Below are 17,250 nucleotides of genomic sequence, written 5' to 3'. Positions count from 1 at the left end.
CCCTCTATTTCTTGTATATAGACAAAAAAAATTTTCCGTTTTAAATTAGTATAGCAATGAGAATTAATTTGCTCCATTGTAAAAACCAGAGAAAAAGCTACTTTAAAGTTGTCTGAATAATCTTTTGTTGTGCAGAAGTATGAACTGATGGCATGCTTGTAGAGTGATTTGATCAAACACCTTCATCTACACAGAGAAAATATTTTAAGGGGTTATACCCCTTACCATACATATGTAAATATGTAAACCATACATATGTAAATAAAGCTTTCTATAGACCAACTAAATATTAGTTTTCAGTTTCCAAGGAAAACAGAGTAATGAAGTTCCACGGGTAAAAAGCCTCTGCGTTAGTGACACAGAAAAAAAAAGGTTAAGCAAGGAGCTTTTCCTCACAGCACCTTGCATGGCTCCACAGCAAACTCTCACAGTAGGTGCTGTTATTTATGATTTATAAAAAACCCTGGTAAATAAAGCATTGATTTTGTAATAGTTGGTGCTTGACAATGTGAATGACTTGACCCTTCTAAATGGTAATAAACTGGTGTAACCCCACTGGCATGAAAGAAGCGTTGTCATTCTGTACTGACTGACCGACCCTTTGCTGTTACTCTTTAGTATTATATGTGCCAAATACATGGAAGTGGTCCTTGACACACTGTGCTCCTAGATTTGGTAGTCCATCGCCATGAAAGTTTGACAAGAAATGAAAGCTTTACCCTTACTTTGGATCTGTTGAGATGGCAGTGCCATCCCAGAGGCCCTGTTGGTGACTCCACTCTCACAAGTTCATCCAAATGCACAGAAGCTTTGCCATAACCAGGGTCTTGACAGTGGTGCTGCAGTACTGTACAGATGAGACTGCTGTGTCTCAGCTTCTCCTATATCCTCTTCTAAGCACAGAGCTTGATATATGGTGAGGTCAGCCACCACGCTCTCCTCCAGAACCACCACAGTGCTCCCAGCTTCGAACAATCCAGATGCTGTAACCAAACCACTGCTAATCTATCCCACAATCTTCCCCGCTAAGGAGAACTTAAAACAGGCTCTCTTAACAACAGTTAGTGTTTGATACCTTCCCAGAGATTTTTATAGGTCTACTGGGTGTCAGGTCAACTTGCGCTCAGAAAATGCAATGTGTTAATGACTCACTGCCACTGAATTTCCTGGGGAAAAAAACAAGCTAAAACAACCATTTCCTAACTGAATGCTTGTCTGCTCATGTAAGAGTGTGACTATGAACAAAGTAATCTTCATGACTTAAAAAAAAACTAAACAAAACCTCCAAAACCAAGCAGAAGCAAAGGAGGAAGATGTGAACAACGTAAGATGGTATTCATTTAAACAAGCACATGCTAACACTGAACTTGTTATAAACCATAATAATTATATACAGTTTTACTAAGTCCAAAATCAACTTCATCTTCGAAGACCTTTATGTACATTAATTAGTAGATAGAAGATGGAAATGAATGGATAACTCAGATATCAAAATGAAAATTTACTTTACTCATGGCTTTTTCTCCTTGCTTTGTAAGAACGTTCACAAACAAATTTTATTTGGATTTTTGTCCAGTGTATCTTCAAGGTTTCTTCAGGCAATCTTCAAGGTTTCATATTAGAAATACCACAAAACACAACAGTGTTTTGAAAGCACTTTACCAGAATCTTGTTCCACAAATAGTTAACAGAATCAGACAGAGAACTGACCTCAGTTTTTACTCATGACCACATACACACATTTCCAATTACATGGGGTGAATATCACAATACTAAATTAAATGTCATTAAGTCTAAGTACAGGCAACAGTTAATACAACAACCTATTTTCTTCTAATAACTGTGATTTAGGGAAGGATTGAATAGTCCAGAAGAAATAAAAAAAAAAGAAAACTTCTGAAAAACAACCCTCATTTGTTCCTTTTCTCTAAACAGTTCTTCCTTGCTTAAAGATCCAAAACCCCAGTGGCTTTTCAACATCTCAATCTATATTATGGGGGTTGGGCTCTTTTACTCAAGTATTGATTTACTTGTTTGGCTCTCTTACATGCATTGCACACTAGGGAAATTGTGATGACTGAAAAAGAAGTATATGAATCAAAACTTTAAAAGGAGAAAAGTTAGATATGGGATCAAACTCTGTTCTAAGGTACTTAAATTTAAGTGACAAAGCATTTATACACCTAATGGAAGGTTTCCCTCTGGCTATCGTATATGTATTTGTGTACAGAAGGGTACAATGTAATAGAATCTCTTTCTCTCTCCACTGTATGATGATGCATAGAAGAACTCTGTGCTGAAGGGGAGGACATGCTGCAGAAAGGATTATCTTCCAATGTTCTACCTGCATTGTCCAATTCTGTAATGGCTTTTAAAGTAGATTAAAACAGTCTTTGGGGCTGCATTAGCTGCTGTTCAACACTGCTTTGGTTCTCAGCTGGAAACATGCAACGTTCTCCTACCTTTCCTTGAGCAATGGCACATCTAATTCAATCACATTCAAGAAGTGAATCATTTCAGCTTTATTCAGGATTAATGACACCATAACGTAGCCTGAGTATCCTTTCCCCAAGGATAACAAACCATGCCAAGTGTAAACATCCAATCCTAGAAAAAATTCCTGTGCCTACTTATAATGAAATCCGTACCTGTCACTGCTGAAAGAATATTCTTTGCTTGGTTACTGTAAAACATGCTGAGTGATTTACTGGATGCACCATAAAGCTACTGCAACCGCCTTTAATTTGCTCATTTATTGAAATACTTCACTCAGATTCCTTTAGCAAGCAAATATGAAAATGCTTCACAGCCTACTAGTCTTCTACACATTAACAGGTCAACACGACCTGAAGAGCTTGATGCCCGCTATAGCCAAGTGAAGTGGTGCAGAAGGACTAGTTGATCAGCAGAGAGCTGTTCTGAGATAGACCAACCTACAAAAGCTGATGGTTGGAATAACAGCCCTGTAGCATTTCCCTTTGGCAGCCTGCAGCTGGAAGAGTATTTAGGAAGAGAAATTCACTGCATTTTGGCTGTGTTAACCATTATAACAGCTCTTCAGACCACCCAGGCCCAGCTGGCCTAATGCAGAATCGCAGGAAACACTAAGGTGGTGTAAAGCTGTCTTCTCTCCCTTCAGCCTTGTAGTTCATTTGGACACATGGAGCAAGTCCACTCTCTGCCCTTTTCAGATAGCAAGTGAGGCCCATATTTGGTCACAGACATACTGGAATTTGAAACATTCCTATAAAATGAAATTCATTCTTTCATCTCCATGCTTGATGCAATGAGTTTATGCTCATCAAAATCATCACAGCTTGGAGCATTTAAGCACATTTAAACATTTAACTTAAAAACAAAATTCTAGAACTAAATGTACTTGTTTATTAATGTGTTCTGGTCAAAGTTGCAATCTTCTGACAGTACGTTATTTAAATCTATTCAATTTAAAGAAAATATTTTTGCTCAAGAAAAACAGTTTGAGTTCAAAAAAAGTCAGGGGTCACTACAAGAATTTTGAACAATGCAAATGTAAACAAAAATAGTCTTTAATTTGTTTTTTGAAAGAAATTGTTGCTACCATTCATGTAAAGAACGCAGTCAAATTTCAAGAGCACCGATAACTTTGAAATCATAGTGTCAACTATCAAAATTGGATCAGGGTTTGTTTTTTTTTTTACTGTATTATGTTGAACTAACTAAAAGACATTTAAAATTTTCATAAACAAGGCTGAAGAGCACCAAGAAGTGATTTAGTATTAATTAAAACAATAATCCCTCTTTTGAAACAATAGATCTCATTTGTATACAATGCATTTTCTATTTTACACATTTCGTAGGTGATTTTTCATAACATGAATAAATCTGTCTCAATAGACAATGACAAATTCAGATTCTCAAAGTCACATTACATGCATAAACAGAAGAAAACAACTTATAATGTCACAATTTTTAAAGACAACACATGACACAGATGACAAGGCACAAAAACTAAATATGCAACAGCCTCCAGCTAGGACAGTCATGATATCCAGAAGGTTCTTAGGAAAATTGGACCAAGAAAGGGAACTTGTAGAAGCAGAAAGCCTAGTCAGACCACCACAGCCCTGGTAGGTGCACTGAAATATTCAGAATAAACTTGCGGCTAGAAAGTACTGCATCCCTTCTCATCCCTTCTGTCCCAAGTACCTGGTGGTGGAGGACACAAGCAATCTCAACATCAGCAGCCCACAGCTGATTCCAGGCCTAAGCACCATGTAAATTTCTGAAGGGGGACTTCTGCACTTAGCTCTGAAATCAGATTTCTATGCTTTTCAAAAACTGACTGACTTTGTTTCAATGACTAAGTAATAAAACTGAATGGAAAATGTTTATCTCCTTTTGATGCAGAGCGAGCAACTTGCCTTTCAATAAGAACCACACACGCTTAAGATACTTTGCTACATTTAAGCAAAGTGAGCCTTCCAGGTCAATTATATACTAATTAGACTTTGTACTGGGCAACTTCTTAATTAGAAATGACCTAGTGGTCAGTCATTAAATGTTATTTAGTAACATCTGCCTTGGCAGATGTTTTCATGCAGAAGTGCTTTAATATGCACAATATCTCATGCTGCAAATTAAAGACTGGAATATATAATTTATGTCTTATTTGTGAAACTTTGACTTACTCTGGTAGGTATACGCAAGGCTTCACTGGGAGTGCCACCTGACTGAATGAGCTCCAAATTGGCTCAATATGCAGGCATCAGTTTTTATTCTTTTTATGAAAATCAATTACAACTGTACCTACTAACACCACTGAAAATACTGTTCCAACTGTTTCTGCTATAGCTATATTGTTAAACACTATTAATATCCTCAGTTCTAAGAAAAATATAATATCTAGATTTTACTGCCCCCATTATAGTTTATTGTTTCAATAATAACCTGATTAGTGAGAACAACAAAGGGTAAAAGAAACAAACAACAAGGTTTGGTTGCTAATGAAACTATTGCAATATATATTTTTTTAAAATTACAGAAAAAATAGTTGCTTATTCTAAGAAATGACCCACTGATTTATTTGGAGCTAACAGAGTAGCAGCAGGAGAAATCAATCCAACTCGTTTTGTGCTTCTGCGTGGAATTTACTGGAACACAAGTTTGTAGAGCGACACTTTTCAAACACATAATCAATGTCCAAACAGCAACCCAGCCCAGTTTCTGGAGATATATTTATTTCTCAGTATGATCATCATAAAATAACTTCTTTGAAAGAAGGTTGTTAACTTAGTAGCTAAGTAACATTAAATAGCATTTCTTATGAAGCGAAGCTCTTTTATTACTTAAAAGTAATAAAATCATGCAGAGAAAACAAATTTATTACTGTTTTTAGGGACAAACGTAGGAGGGCAGAATATACCTTCAAAATTTATTTTAAATCATGATGAAGCCAAGGGAAAAAACTTGAAGTCCCCAGAGCACATGATTACAGAATGTGATCCATCAACATACAAGTACTAGTTTCTGCAAGCTCATATACGTTTAATTTTAAGCATATGGGGACTTTTTAAGAACTTCCATGCACAATTTTTTACTTCATTGAAAAACAAGCTTTAAGGTATTTTTCCAGTTCTTCAAGATAAGATTTTTAAAGTGCTCTATTGGCAATATGTTAGTTTCCTGAAAAAGGAATCCAACCTTTTCACCAGCTGTTTTTTTCATTCTATTTCAGTTTTCCAAGAAAACCATTAGCAGAAAGAGGAAATAGTAAGTATAACTCTAAACAGGGAACCAGAAATTAGCATTGCATGTGGATTCTGACAAAGAAGTTGCAACTCTGATAAGCTGTATTTTGGTTTTAATGACAGCCTTAGGGCATCCATGTGTGTACATGTAATAAATCATCCCATTGAAAAGATAATTACTCAGGGGGGAAAAGCTTTCTTGATAGCAATTACACTAAACTGTTTGAATTAGCATACCCACAGATGGTTCTTTGTTGTCCTACATATGCATTAGAGAGAAGAATGTTTCATTACATTAGTTCACTCACCTGAAAGGAAAAAAAATCAGGACCTTGTTATTAATCACACTCATTCTACATAGGCTTTGTAAACTAAGGAGGCTTTTCACTGCAAAACCAATGTAGAACAAAAGGTTAATTAGGCTTTTAGGCCTGAGTTTTCAAAGGCAGTGAAAGTTGGATGACATCTAGGTGAAAATGGCAATCTCTTTTAGCTGCAGGCAGGGATTCAGAAATACAGCCCTATTACTATTTGGTCTGGCAACACTGGCCCTTTCAGAGCATGGACATCCTTTCAGCAAAGGATAATCTAATTAAAATGTATACTTGCATATGGGCATGCTGTGCCACTCCTTTCCAACTTAATTGTAAGGATTATTACAAGAACACAAATACTTCCCCACCACCAGCTTAAACAGTTTTCTCTTCACAGCTACTGCTGTTGCTTTGCTCCGTCTTTGTGATATGGACAACTGTTTCTTTGTTAGCCATGTCCTCTCCTCTTCTCGAAAAGCCTGCCTGATGCAGATAAACACAAACAGGACACTTTTGCCTGACCCATTGAGAAGCACATGCTAATGACCATTTCAGAACTGAAATACACCCTGCCAACAGCTTTCACATATGAAGCCAGCTTTCCTGATGACCGTTCAAACAGAGGTCAAAATCCTGACTCTCTGAAAGAAAATGGCAATCTTGTTACTTGCTTCAATAGGACTAAATTTCATCCTGGCTTTGTTTCATGGGTATTCCTTCTCTCAGTTCCTTCCTTATTTGTAGCTCCTTTTTGGAGTGTGCTGGTGAGTAAATTACAGAGAAGCCACCCAAGCCTTAATAAGGCAGTAAGGGGAACCTGCAGCAGTCACCACCTCTGTCCTCTCCAGAAAGTTAAGAGATTGTCCCCATCCTCATTTCATTAATAGTCTACTTCTTGGTGGGATAATCTGACTCCCATCATCTGATTAAACTCTACGTTATAAGTTTCCATGTATCAACGACAAGTTATATTTAGAGTCTACAGCTCTCTCTCTTCTGGGATAATGATATTGGTAATAAAACAAACTATTTAAAGCCTCATCTTTCTTGCAGTATTAGTTATGTAGTACAAAAATGTGTCAGGGGAACAACTATCAAAACCCAGTACAACAATGACTAGCCTACCAGGTATGGATCTATTTTTGCACACTACCATGGCAGGACTTAGCTCCCTCTTATGCTCCCTACCCACAGACATATGTTCTCCCTCTCTATCAGTCTGTCACTGCTTAGCAAAACAACTTCCTGGCCTACTTCTGGCAACCTTCACAAGCACCAGACCATTTTTTAACTGCCTGTAGCCCCTGATTAAGGATCTTAGTTTCCATGAAATAAGGCTTGCCAACACCTAGGTGCAAGCCCTTGAAACAAACTGAATGCCCTACTCACCTTTAAATGCCTGCTGAGTTGCTGCTTTCTGGGAAACCATTGTGTATGCAGTGGGGTTTGTGCACAACTACTGGAGATATCAAAAGCGCCTGTCTTTCCTGGACCATATTCAGAGGGATGCATGATGGTACTAATGCATCATGGCATCTTCCAGACACCTTCTGTGCTCAAAGTTAGAAATCCTCTCTTTTGCAGACTGAAAAACCTTGTAACTAATATGTGGAATGAGACAATCTCCTTTGAAATGGCTGGAAATATCTTGCTGAAATATATGCACCATCTACGTGTTTAACTTGAGGCGTGAAAAGGCGGCCATCCATGCCTTACACTCACGTCCTTCACCTTTTCACTTTGCAGTCCTCATTGGTAAGTTGCCATCAACATCTCTCCATCCCTTTTATTTCTTAAGAGGACTCTACAGTCTTTCACTGCAGATCAAGGAACAAGCTCTTGAGATGCTGTTTGCAGCTGTCCTCCATTTAGTTTTTTACTAATTTGCCCCAACTCAATTTTTTCTCACAATCCTCCAAATGCCCCTACCCTGCAAGCTGGTAAACCACTAGGTAGAGAACTGAGCAGCAGAGAGGCTTCAGTGCCTATACTTTCAGATAGCAGCTCACATCTCCCTCAGCAGCAGAAGCAGTGGGACATTTGTGTTTAGTGCTCTACACGCTGTATTTTTTTGGTTGGTAAAATAATTTCTTTATGTGGTTGACTGCTGCACATTCCTTCATCGACATGCTAACTGAAAGTTTTTCAGTTAAATAAAATTAACTTTATCTCCAAAGTATATATATCCTTTAACGCCAATTACTCTCTCATTTTCTCCTTCTCTCCACCACCACGACTTGTTGGGACCTCTTTTACCCCTGCAGCGTCAACAATGACTAACAAACCTGACCACAGGTCAGTGTCAGACTCACTTGAACTCATTCTTCCCTTCCTTCCCAAACCTCTCTTTAGAGCACCACTGCAGGATTGCTCACATCTTCTCAGAGCTCCTTTCCGTTCTTTACTTGAGCCGGGTCAAACAAGTTGGACAAGCAATTAAGCTTTTTCCTACATCCTCATCTGGCACCTCTGTTCAATACTCCAAGATACAGAGAAAGAACAAGCACATGTCTATGGTCATCTGTTCAGCTTTGTCAGATAGAGACGCTGTAGGCCAGAACCACCCAAATGCCCCAAGCCTTTCTGTGGAGCTGCATGACCATGCAGACCCCACAACCCTGTACGTTTTGGTAACTTCTATGCCTACAGCCAGGAGATATAGGGCATAATTTTGGCGTAACACAACTTATGCAGTATTTAACTCCATACATTCTCACCTGCACTATGCACATTCTTGAAGTATGTGGGTCACCCCTTTAGATGGCAGCCAGGTATGCATGGTTTTTCATTTTCACTTGCCAGTGACATTTTCTGGCTGTTCTCAGTACTGTCATGTCTAAACTCTTAAGTCCAAAAGAATTGTTCTACGGTTCCTTTATACTTTCATGATTATAGAAATTATTTTCTATTGCTAGTTTCATCTGACTTAACTGAGTAAGTCTGCAGGTTCACTGTTTAGCAAAATAACTGACAGAACACTGCGTTTCTACTGAAAAACAAAGTAAATGAATCCTTATAAAGTCATCTTTACACATAATCAAAGAAAATGAGAATATACATAAAAGTTTTTAAAGTTTTTTGCCCCAGAGCAAAAAACCCCACCCTATAGAGTTGCCAATATTTGGAAAGAGTTAGAAGTAGCCTCAACATTTTTTCCCAAATACAAATCAATGGACTGGATCCATTCATCTAAGTCATAAATATCAAAGAATCTGTCACAGAAAACTGGTACTCAAAATAATCACAATCAATTGTGGGCGCTATCGTACCTTGACAAAACGTAGCATTGATCCTCTTGTAGCCTTGTGGGCATTCCATCATAGGACTGTATCCATGGTAAGCTGAAGAAAAAAAATTACATCAGTTAAATACTGCTGATTTATATGCTTATTTAGAGAGCCTGACAGCCAAATTATTATGTAACTATAAAAAAATCATTATAAGTTTTTATGATGTATAGTCAAGCATAAAAGGTCAAGAAATTAAAATTAAAAGTTGTACAGGTAACCTTAATTCCATCTCTTTCCACATGTATACCACTTAAGTCTTCAGTTATCCAGTCAAATTTATATTTTTTCCAAAAAATACATCTTTGAAATCAGGACATTATCTTTCATCCTAGTTGTTCTCAAATATTCAAGTAATTACTTTCCCAAACCAGCTACAAATATCATGTTGGGAAAAGCTGAAGATTCATGATGGAAACTCAATGGTTTCAAAACTGAAAGCAGCTTTAGAAAGCAGAAGTATCTTTGGTGTTAAGCAAAATTGTTGGGTACCATTTCTCCTGCCACAATGAATTTAAAAAATATTTGAAATATGCAGGAAATAGAAGAAAATGAACTTTTAAAACAAGGCAAAAAGAAGAAAAAAAAGCATATTTGTGATTTACTGAACAAAGTTGCTGAATTTTAGAAGACTGTGTGACTTATTGGCTGAGTGTAAACTGTCAAGGGCATAACAACACTGCAAAATACAGACTGAATTCAATTTTGCCAAAATAGAAAGTGTTCAGTTAAGTAGATTTTTATTTCTATTTATTGTTTCTTTCCTCCACTTAAGGTTGCCTTTGAGACTACAGAAAACTGTTTATTGATTCTTAAACTGTTATAACATCATAAATGAGAGCAGTAACTTCTTTGTATGGTTATGCACGAAAAACTAACATCTTGGCAAAGCCCAGTACTTTATTAAACATATAGGAGTAAACTCTTGGCACTATGATCACACAAGTGCCTTTAATAAGAGTCAAGAGAGTTTTTCATAATTTGAATGCTACAACAGAGATAACTTACATTTGGTCAGATCTTTTGTTTTCCTTTAAAAGTGTTCTAAATGTTCAGCAGGCAAAAACAAACAAACAAAAAAATCAAATACATTACTTTCCATCTTTACTCTATATAAACTGTTAAATAAGATAGAACAACTGAGTGAGACAATATTTTCAATTGACTTCACTTCACATAAAATGCCTGGATTGCACATTTATCCCTGCAGCTTATTTTAAAACTGGTAACTGGTTGACTATAAGGGTGGGGGAAAAAAAAGAAAAAAAGAATTATTTTCATTAGTTCTAAAGCTTTTCCTATTCTTTGGAAAAAATTGAAGTGATGATCTTGAGTAGCAGCTTTTGAAGTGAGATAGTTTTACTTCAAATTGCTGTGAATTATTTAAAATAACTGCTTAATTAGAACATTAAGATTCCCCTTAGGGATTGCTTAAAGTGATAAAATGGTTAAACACAAAAATAGTATGGGTCAAAATACAGCAACAATGTTCTTACAGTTTGGAACAGACACTTTTCCATCTTTACATTGACTACAACCATTTTAACACAAACTAAATTTGAAAATTTCATCTCTCACCAAAAAAGTGGCAGCTACACATTTATTTTCAAGGCAGCTCGAATCTTTTCACAATGTTAATATTAAAACCAGTTGAAATTTAAGGTGAGATTTTCAAAAGTGCAATGCATTAGCCTATTCCTGGTCCCCAAAAATGTCAGTGAAACTCCAAATGCTCATGTTGGCAGAGTCAGATTCATAACTGCACTGATTATGTCCTAACTTATCTGTGTTTGCCATTACAGACCTGATACAATTAACACTAAAACCAAGAGTGTGTGTCTCACTTTTTGTGGACAGGAATGGTACCCTGCAGTACAGCCTGGCAGAGGAAAACAGAGGAAGAGCAGAGCTCTTCCAGTTGTAGATGGAGACCAGCCCATAAGCTATGCCAGGCCTTTTCCAGTGCTGCAACGCATTTTCCCTTCCAGGGTGACTCAGCTGCTCTAAAAAGTGCAGTGGTGGAGTGAGGGTAGAGATTTTAACCTCTCCCTCCCTCCTCATCCTCCTACTCCCACACTGAACAGGAAATAGTGGCTTACTAGCAGCTGTTTTCTTCCTTCTACAAAGAGCAACAACGCAAGCAGGTCGCAGTAGAGTAAGGAGCTTATTCAGCGATGGCTAGTGATCCATGTGGGAGCTGGATGGAGTCCTACATTACTTAGCCTTTACTCACTTAGACAACCTGTTTGTAATTATTAACTGTTAGCAAGAAGCCTGAACAATCATAACATTCCCCATGTAGCACAGAAATGCACTTTGTCTTAAAAGTTGTCTTCTGTAGAAGCCCTCAAAAATGGAGATCTGTTCCAAAATTTCTTCTTATATTTTTCAGTAATACTGAATAACCCATAAACTTACAGACATGGGAGCTGTCTCAGGCCAAGGCACTTGACTCTGCAACAAGGCAGAAGCCCTGACTGAGCAGTGGCTATTACCCAAAATAAGCAAGTACATCTTTACAAAGTGACAAAGCCCTATTTAAGTCCATGGAAACAACACACATGCAAACCTAAGTACATCCTTAAGTAGTTGACTGAAGAGAGAAGAAAAGTGCCTGCTAATGAGACTGAAGTATATGCTTAAATATTTTGCTGAAGTGGGTTTTGCAGAAGATCACATTAAATGCAACCTGATTACGTATTATTATAAAAACAGGTCAATCTTAAATGAAGTTTATGAAGCATAAAACCATAAAAGCAAAAGGATGTCTGTTTACTTCCAAAACGTCTACAATAAAAAGGGTAATACCAATTTAGTGAAGTATCAGAACAGGTCAAAATGACATAGGACTAATGGGGGACTAACTTTGCCTGTTGAGACACTACCATGGACACCACTTAACTGATAACTTACTAATAATGTATTTGACTCCTAAGTTTTTCCATCCAGTATCGTATATACATACATATTAATATATATATATGCATACTCTTTTTACCACTGAAACAGTCTCATTGTTAAAAAAAAAAAAAATACTTGATGAAATATAAATCCTTAAGCAGGCACTCCACACTTTCATTAAATCTTATCATAAATTTACATTTATCTTGGGAAATTGTTTGCTCTACAGAAGCATAACACTTTGATACTGACATGAGGCTTAATTTGACACCTATGCCCAAAGGACACTTAGGCCCAGATCCAAAACAAGTTGTGTGCCTAAGTTCAAACTGAACATCTATAAAATGCTAAGATGCTGTAAGATCACTTAAACTCCTGCAACACTCCAAATTTATTACCGTAAGTTCTTCGAAATCTGAAAATTCACCATTTGCACTTATGCAGAATTGCCATAAGTCATGGCATGATTGAATAGCATCATGCTTAACTCATTCCTAAATCAAATCTAGACTAAGAAAGTACATATACCTCTACCAAATCTTCCTGACAGAGTCAGTGAATATTCTTGAAGCATACACCTACCAAATTATACTCTTGATATAATGTAGTGGTAGATGACACTGTATTTTAATCTGGAGAAAACAGACAGTGCACCCATCTCCTCCTCCCTTCTTAAAACACTACTGTACAGTGCAAGCTCCCACCTAGAAAGATGAGAAACGTATCCCATTATGTCTAGAAGACAAAAACCCTTACTTTCCAGGAATGCTTTAATCACAAGAACAGGATTATCCAAGTGGCAACATTCTCTGTCTTCTCTTGAAAGCGTACAGTTACATTTAAAAAAACAATTCCAGATTGAGCCAGAAAGCAGGAATAAGCATGACTCATACCATAAGTAATTAAGGACACTGGGAAAGAGACTGGGTTCCCAGTCTTGTTCCAAGAATTGTTTCTACATTTTACGGGTTAGGGCATCTCCTCATAGGTATAAAATGTAGATTAGAAATTCTTCTGGCAGATGAAGGAACTCTGAATTGCCCCATCTTGAGCAAGTGTGCTAGCCATTAACCTTTTATTATAAAGGACAGTGCTCATCTCATTAGCATTTTTAAAAAATTATTCTTACTCAGTGCTTTGAAAAAAGGGTGGTGGATTTCCCTTCAGGAGAGGTTTTAGGGTGAGCTCAGGCACTTCTCTGTACCCACCAAAGAAGCATCTGGGGACCAGGATTTCGGACATGGTTTGTCCCAGTGTTTCCCTGCTCTTAACATCATGCTGATGGCAACATAATGCCATCATGTTGGCATTAAGCAGCTGCCTGATCAACCCATTGTCCATTGTGGATTCCAGGCTGAGGAGACCAGTGTTTTCCCTGAGCTGTGAAGAACTAGCACATGGGCTTCCCTTCAAACTAGGCACCAAAAATTTGTATTAGTAGTTCCAACCAGTTTTTGATTGGAGCACGTTTCAGGCTTTTGTGATTTTCCCATGGCACACCTATATCCACTAAGCAACATTCTGTATGCCCACATGCTTCTGATGACCAAATCTTCCCGTTGTAGTTAAATTGCTACTTCTTTGGAGAAAGCTATAAATAAATTGCTACTTCTTCAGGAAAGCTACAAAATCATGACACATTTCACAATTCATACACCAATACAGAATGCATGTCTCTGTTAGAAACTGTATTTATGTGCTACAGGAATAAAAATTTAGGTATCAGACTCTTTTATTAATTATGGATCTCAAAGACCCCAAGGAGGCTCTCTTTCGGAAGCAAATCAGAAGATAAACATACTCCAAAACACAAAATTTAAATGCTTCATAAACTAGCAGATCAGACTGAGTCAGTATAAATTTATATCAGACTCTCCTGTGGAAGGAGGAGTCAGAGAAGTAGGAGTAACTGTAGATTTTCTGCCAGAATTGTATTTATGTCCACATTAAGACTTGCAGACAAAAATATGCTTCCAGAAAAAAAAAAAAAAAAAAAAAAAAAAATCAAACACTGAACATGTTTCCAGAGTTGCTATCTGTACAAATAACAGGGGCCTAGAAGACCTAGATAAGAATGACTGCATCTCTGTGCACTATTTTTGGCCCACTAAATTCAGGTCCATTCCATCTGCAAAACAGAGATCACATTATCTTTTCTCATCTTTCATTTAGTGATGAAAATATGACGTGACAGAGAAGTATTACTATTCCTGTGCAACAGTAATGTCATTCACAAAAAGTTTAAGAGACTAGCTTCACCTATCGTGTAAATAATTTGAAGTTTCTTTCTCATTATAATATGATGTCAAATCATAACAAAACAGCGAAGAAAGTCTTTGTCATTGCCTAATTGTTGAGGAAGATATTTCAAAAACAGAGCAAAAAAAGTAACTGACAATTCAGAGCCTGGAAAACTTTGGCTTCAAACTTGAAAGTTCATTTGCAGTCCCAAGAGGTCACTGCATTCTCTCCAAGCAGTAACTGGCGCCTCTATAATTTAACATTTCTGTGCAAACTTTAAAAAAAAATAAATCCAGCTGGAAGAGGCAAGATGATTCAATGTCATTATCCTTCCTGCACGGAGAAACGCAACAGTGCATCGCTGACTTCAAGGAGGAGGAAGGGGAAAAAAAACTCAACGACGTTAACTTTGCTGGCTCCAATGAGTGCCTGAATATTGTAACTCTGCTGGCATGCAGGAGAATTCCAGTTTCTGCAACCTGTCCCTAATCAAACCATAGCATATTCTTTCTACTAGGTTCCTTACCCCCCACCCCCAAAAAAAAGGAAAAATACTACTTGAGGAGGAAAAAAAAAAAAAAAAAGCCATAAACTGCTCCAGAGAATAACAACAAAATACCACTTACATGGCTTCTTGGGACATTTCTGGCATTTGTTAAAACCCCAGGAAGTACCCACAGTTCCACAGCAGTCTTCTTGTTTGGAAAGGCCAGGAAGTGCTTTGCCACACTGGAATAGTCAGGTAAAGAATACTCCGGTTAATGTATGTTGCTCACTTCTAGTACAACATTCTTTTTCAGTCAACTTGGGTCAACCTCTTGCTGAGACACTGAAGATTCACTGGAGCTCTTAGCTGAACTTAAATAGTGCCCATGCATTGCAATGACTCTCTACACAGGCATGAGCAAATAGGTGACATTATTATCTTCCCCCATGTCAACTTGAAAAGAAGGAGAAAGAAACAGAGGAGAAGAGTATGTCACAAGAATGAGTGAGTATATTTCCAAGGTAGTAACTTGCCATTGGCACCTATTCCCTACATTTTTCCTCATAAAAATGTGCTCATCCACTTTTTCAATAGCTGTATAAATTATCTCAAATACCTTTCTAATTACTCTCTTAAAGAAAGACAAAAAGTATGACTGTGATTTCTATAATGTTATTCCCTATTAAAAAGCCTCAACTTCCTGCCAACTTCTGTTTAATGTTTATGACCACTTACTGAAAATTGCCAAATTATAATGACAGATTCTGCTGCCCAGATACTAAAGAAGGTAACACAGAAAAGAGGACTGTTATTCCAAACAAGTGTCTTTCCCCATGCAAATATTTAAATTAATCTTGCAATAATTTCTGAGGTCAATATTGCTTTTTTTTCTGACCAAGAATATTCTTATTATGCTTTTTAGTAATAAGAATACTAATTTTTAGAATCTTACAAAATACTTAGTTATGTTCTTGACTTTTGCAATTTTCTTCCATTTTGCATGGTAAAGAAAGCTTAAATGTATTTCTGAGATGCAGACAAAAATACATCTAAACCCATCAATTAGGTATAAAATGGAAATGCACAAAGGACAAGAGAAGTACACAACAGCTGCATTTAGTAACATTTTCAAAGCAAATGCTGATATAAATAGGCACGGCAGCAAACAATTCAAATGTGCTGAAGTGTGAATCCTCAGTATGCCGTGAATAGACCTTCCCTGACCTAACTTCCCTTCCTGACAGCATATAAACCTCTGACCCAAATCCTCACTGCCGCTTAGCTTTCAGCTCAAGATAGCTGGCTGATCCTATGGAACAGGCTGTGGCCTTGTGGTTGCTTTGACTTCGGCTGGTAACCCAGTCACTCCGCAGTAGGGGATGCATGCTGAATGCACAGGCACTGATGGCTTCCTCCAACCTTCCCAAAATTTTTCCAGTGTGCTCTTAATCATACTGACACCCGTAAGTCAATGATGTTTTCAAAGTACAGAGTTACTCTGCATAGCTTCACAGTGTGACTGCTAAGACGACAGCAGGCTAACCCACAACGTCAGGGCTCTGACTCATCAGAGGGTTCCCTCTTTGCATGGTGAGGGCTGGCAAGGCATCATCCCAGCCGTCTTCTCTGCCCCTTTTTCACAGATACTCCCCAGGTGCCACCTGAAATACCTCAGCAACAAACTGAAAGCAGCACCAGTTCACTGTGCTGTAATGTGCATTACACTGTGTAATGTGTGTAAAGACCAGACTGTAATGTGCAACCTGTAGCAGCTCCGCACTTGCTGCTTGTGAAGCTTAGACATCTGTCAAGTAAGGGATGTGTGAGCAGCCAGGAGCATCCTCTGTCCCAGCCTCCCTCATGAAACGGAGCTTTTAGCACCAGGGCAACTTCGTGAAGTTATGGTTCACCTCTGCACATCACCCCTATATGGGATAGCAACACTTGTGCTTTCAGCCACATGTTAGGGTGTCACATGAACAACGTAAAGAACAGAGCGACCAATCAGGTTAAGAGGCACTGCTCAGTTATTGTGTAACTTTAGGAGTCTATTTTCACACTACCATCTGCAGAGGGTCTTGTGACAGATTTTCCCATGTTCCAAGGGGTGAGAAACAGTCGTGGCCCGGATGGTAATTGGCTGTGTTAACACAGTAAAGTATCAAAGCAAGTTCCATCTTTCAGATGCAGACCCAGGCTTACACTATGCGAACATGTGTCTTTCAGGCTGTCTTGTGCTCCCCTGGCTTGGGCAATGGCAGGATTAGTACGAGATTGACCCTTCCTGATCA

General features: G+C 37.9%; 1 protein-coding gene across 6 annotated transcripts in view; it reads right to left on the bottom strand.

The window, feature by feature from the left end:
• The window catches only part of LTBP1 (latent transforming growth factor beta binding protein 1), a 203,788-nt gene that overhangs the window by 87,490 nt on the left and 99,048 nt on the right, over window positions 1-17,250 (bottom strand). For all 6 annotated transcript variants that reach the window (XM_075496119.1, XM_075496120.1, XM_075496122.1 and 3 more), the window contains 2 exons: window positions 15,099-15,201; window positions 9,313-9,384 (listed from right to left, as the gene is read on the bottom strand). In XM_075496119.1, the coding sequence (XP_075352234.1) occupies window positions 9,313-9,384; window positions 15,099-15,201 (175 nt within the window). The remainder of the gene's footprint in view (window positions 1-9,312; window positions 9,385-15,098; window positions 15,202-17,250) is intronic.

This window comes from Mycteria americana, chromosome 3, assembly GCF_035582795.1.
Source record: "Mycteria americana isolate JAX WOST 10 ecotype Jacksonville Zoo and Gardens chromosome 3, USCA_MyAme_1.0, whole genome shotgun sequence".
Lineage (NCBI taxonomy): Eukaryota > Metazoa > Chordata > Aves > Ciconiiformes > Ciconiidae > Mycteria > Mycteria americana.
The sequence above is the reverse complement of the archived record's forward strand: the minus strand, read 5'-3'. Positions and strand labels throughout refer to the sequence as shown.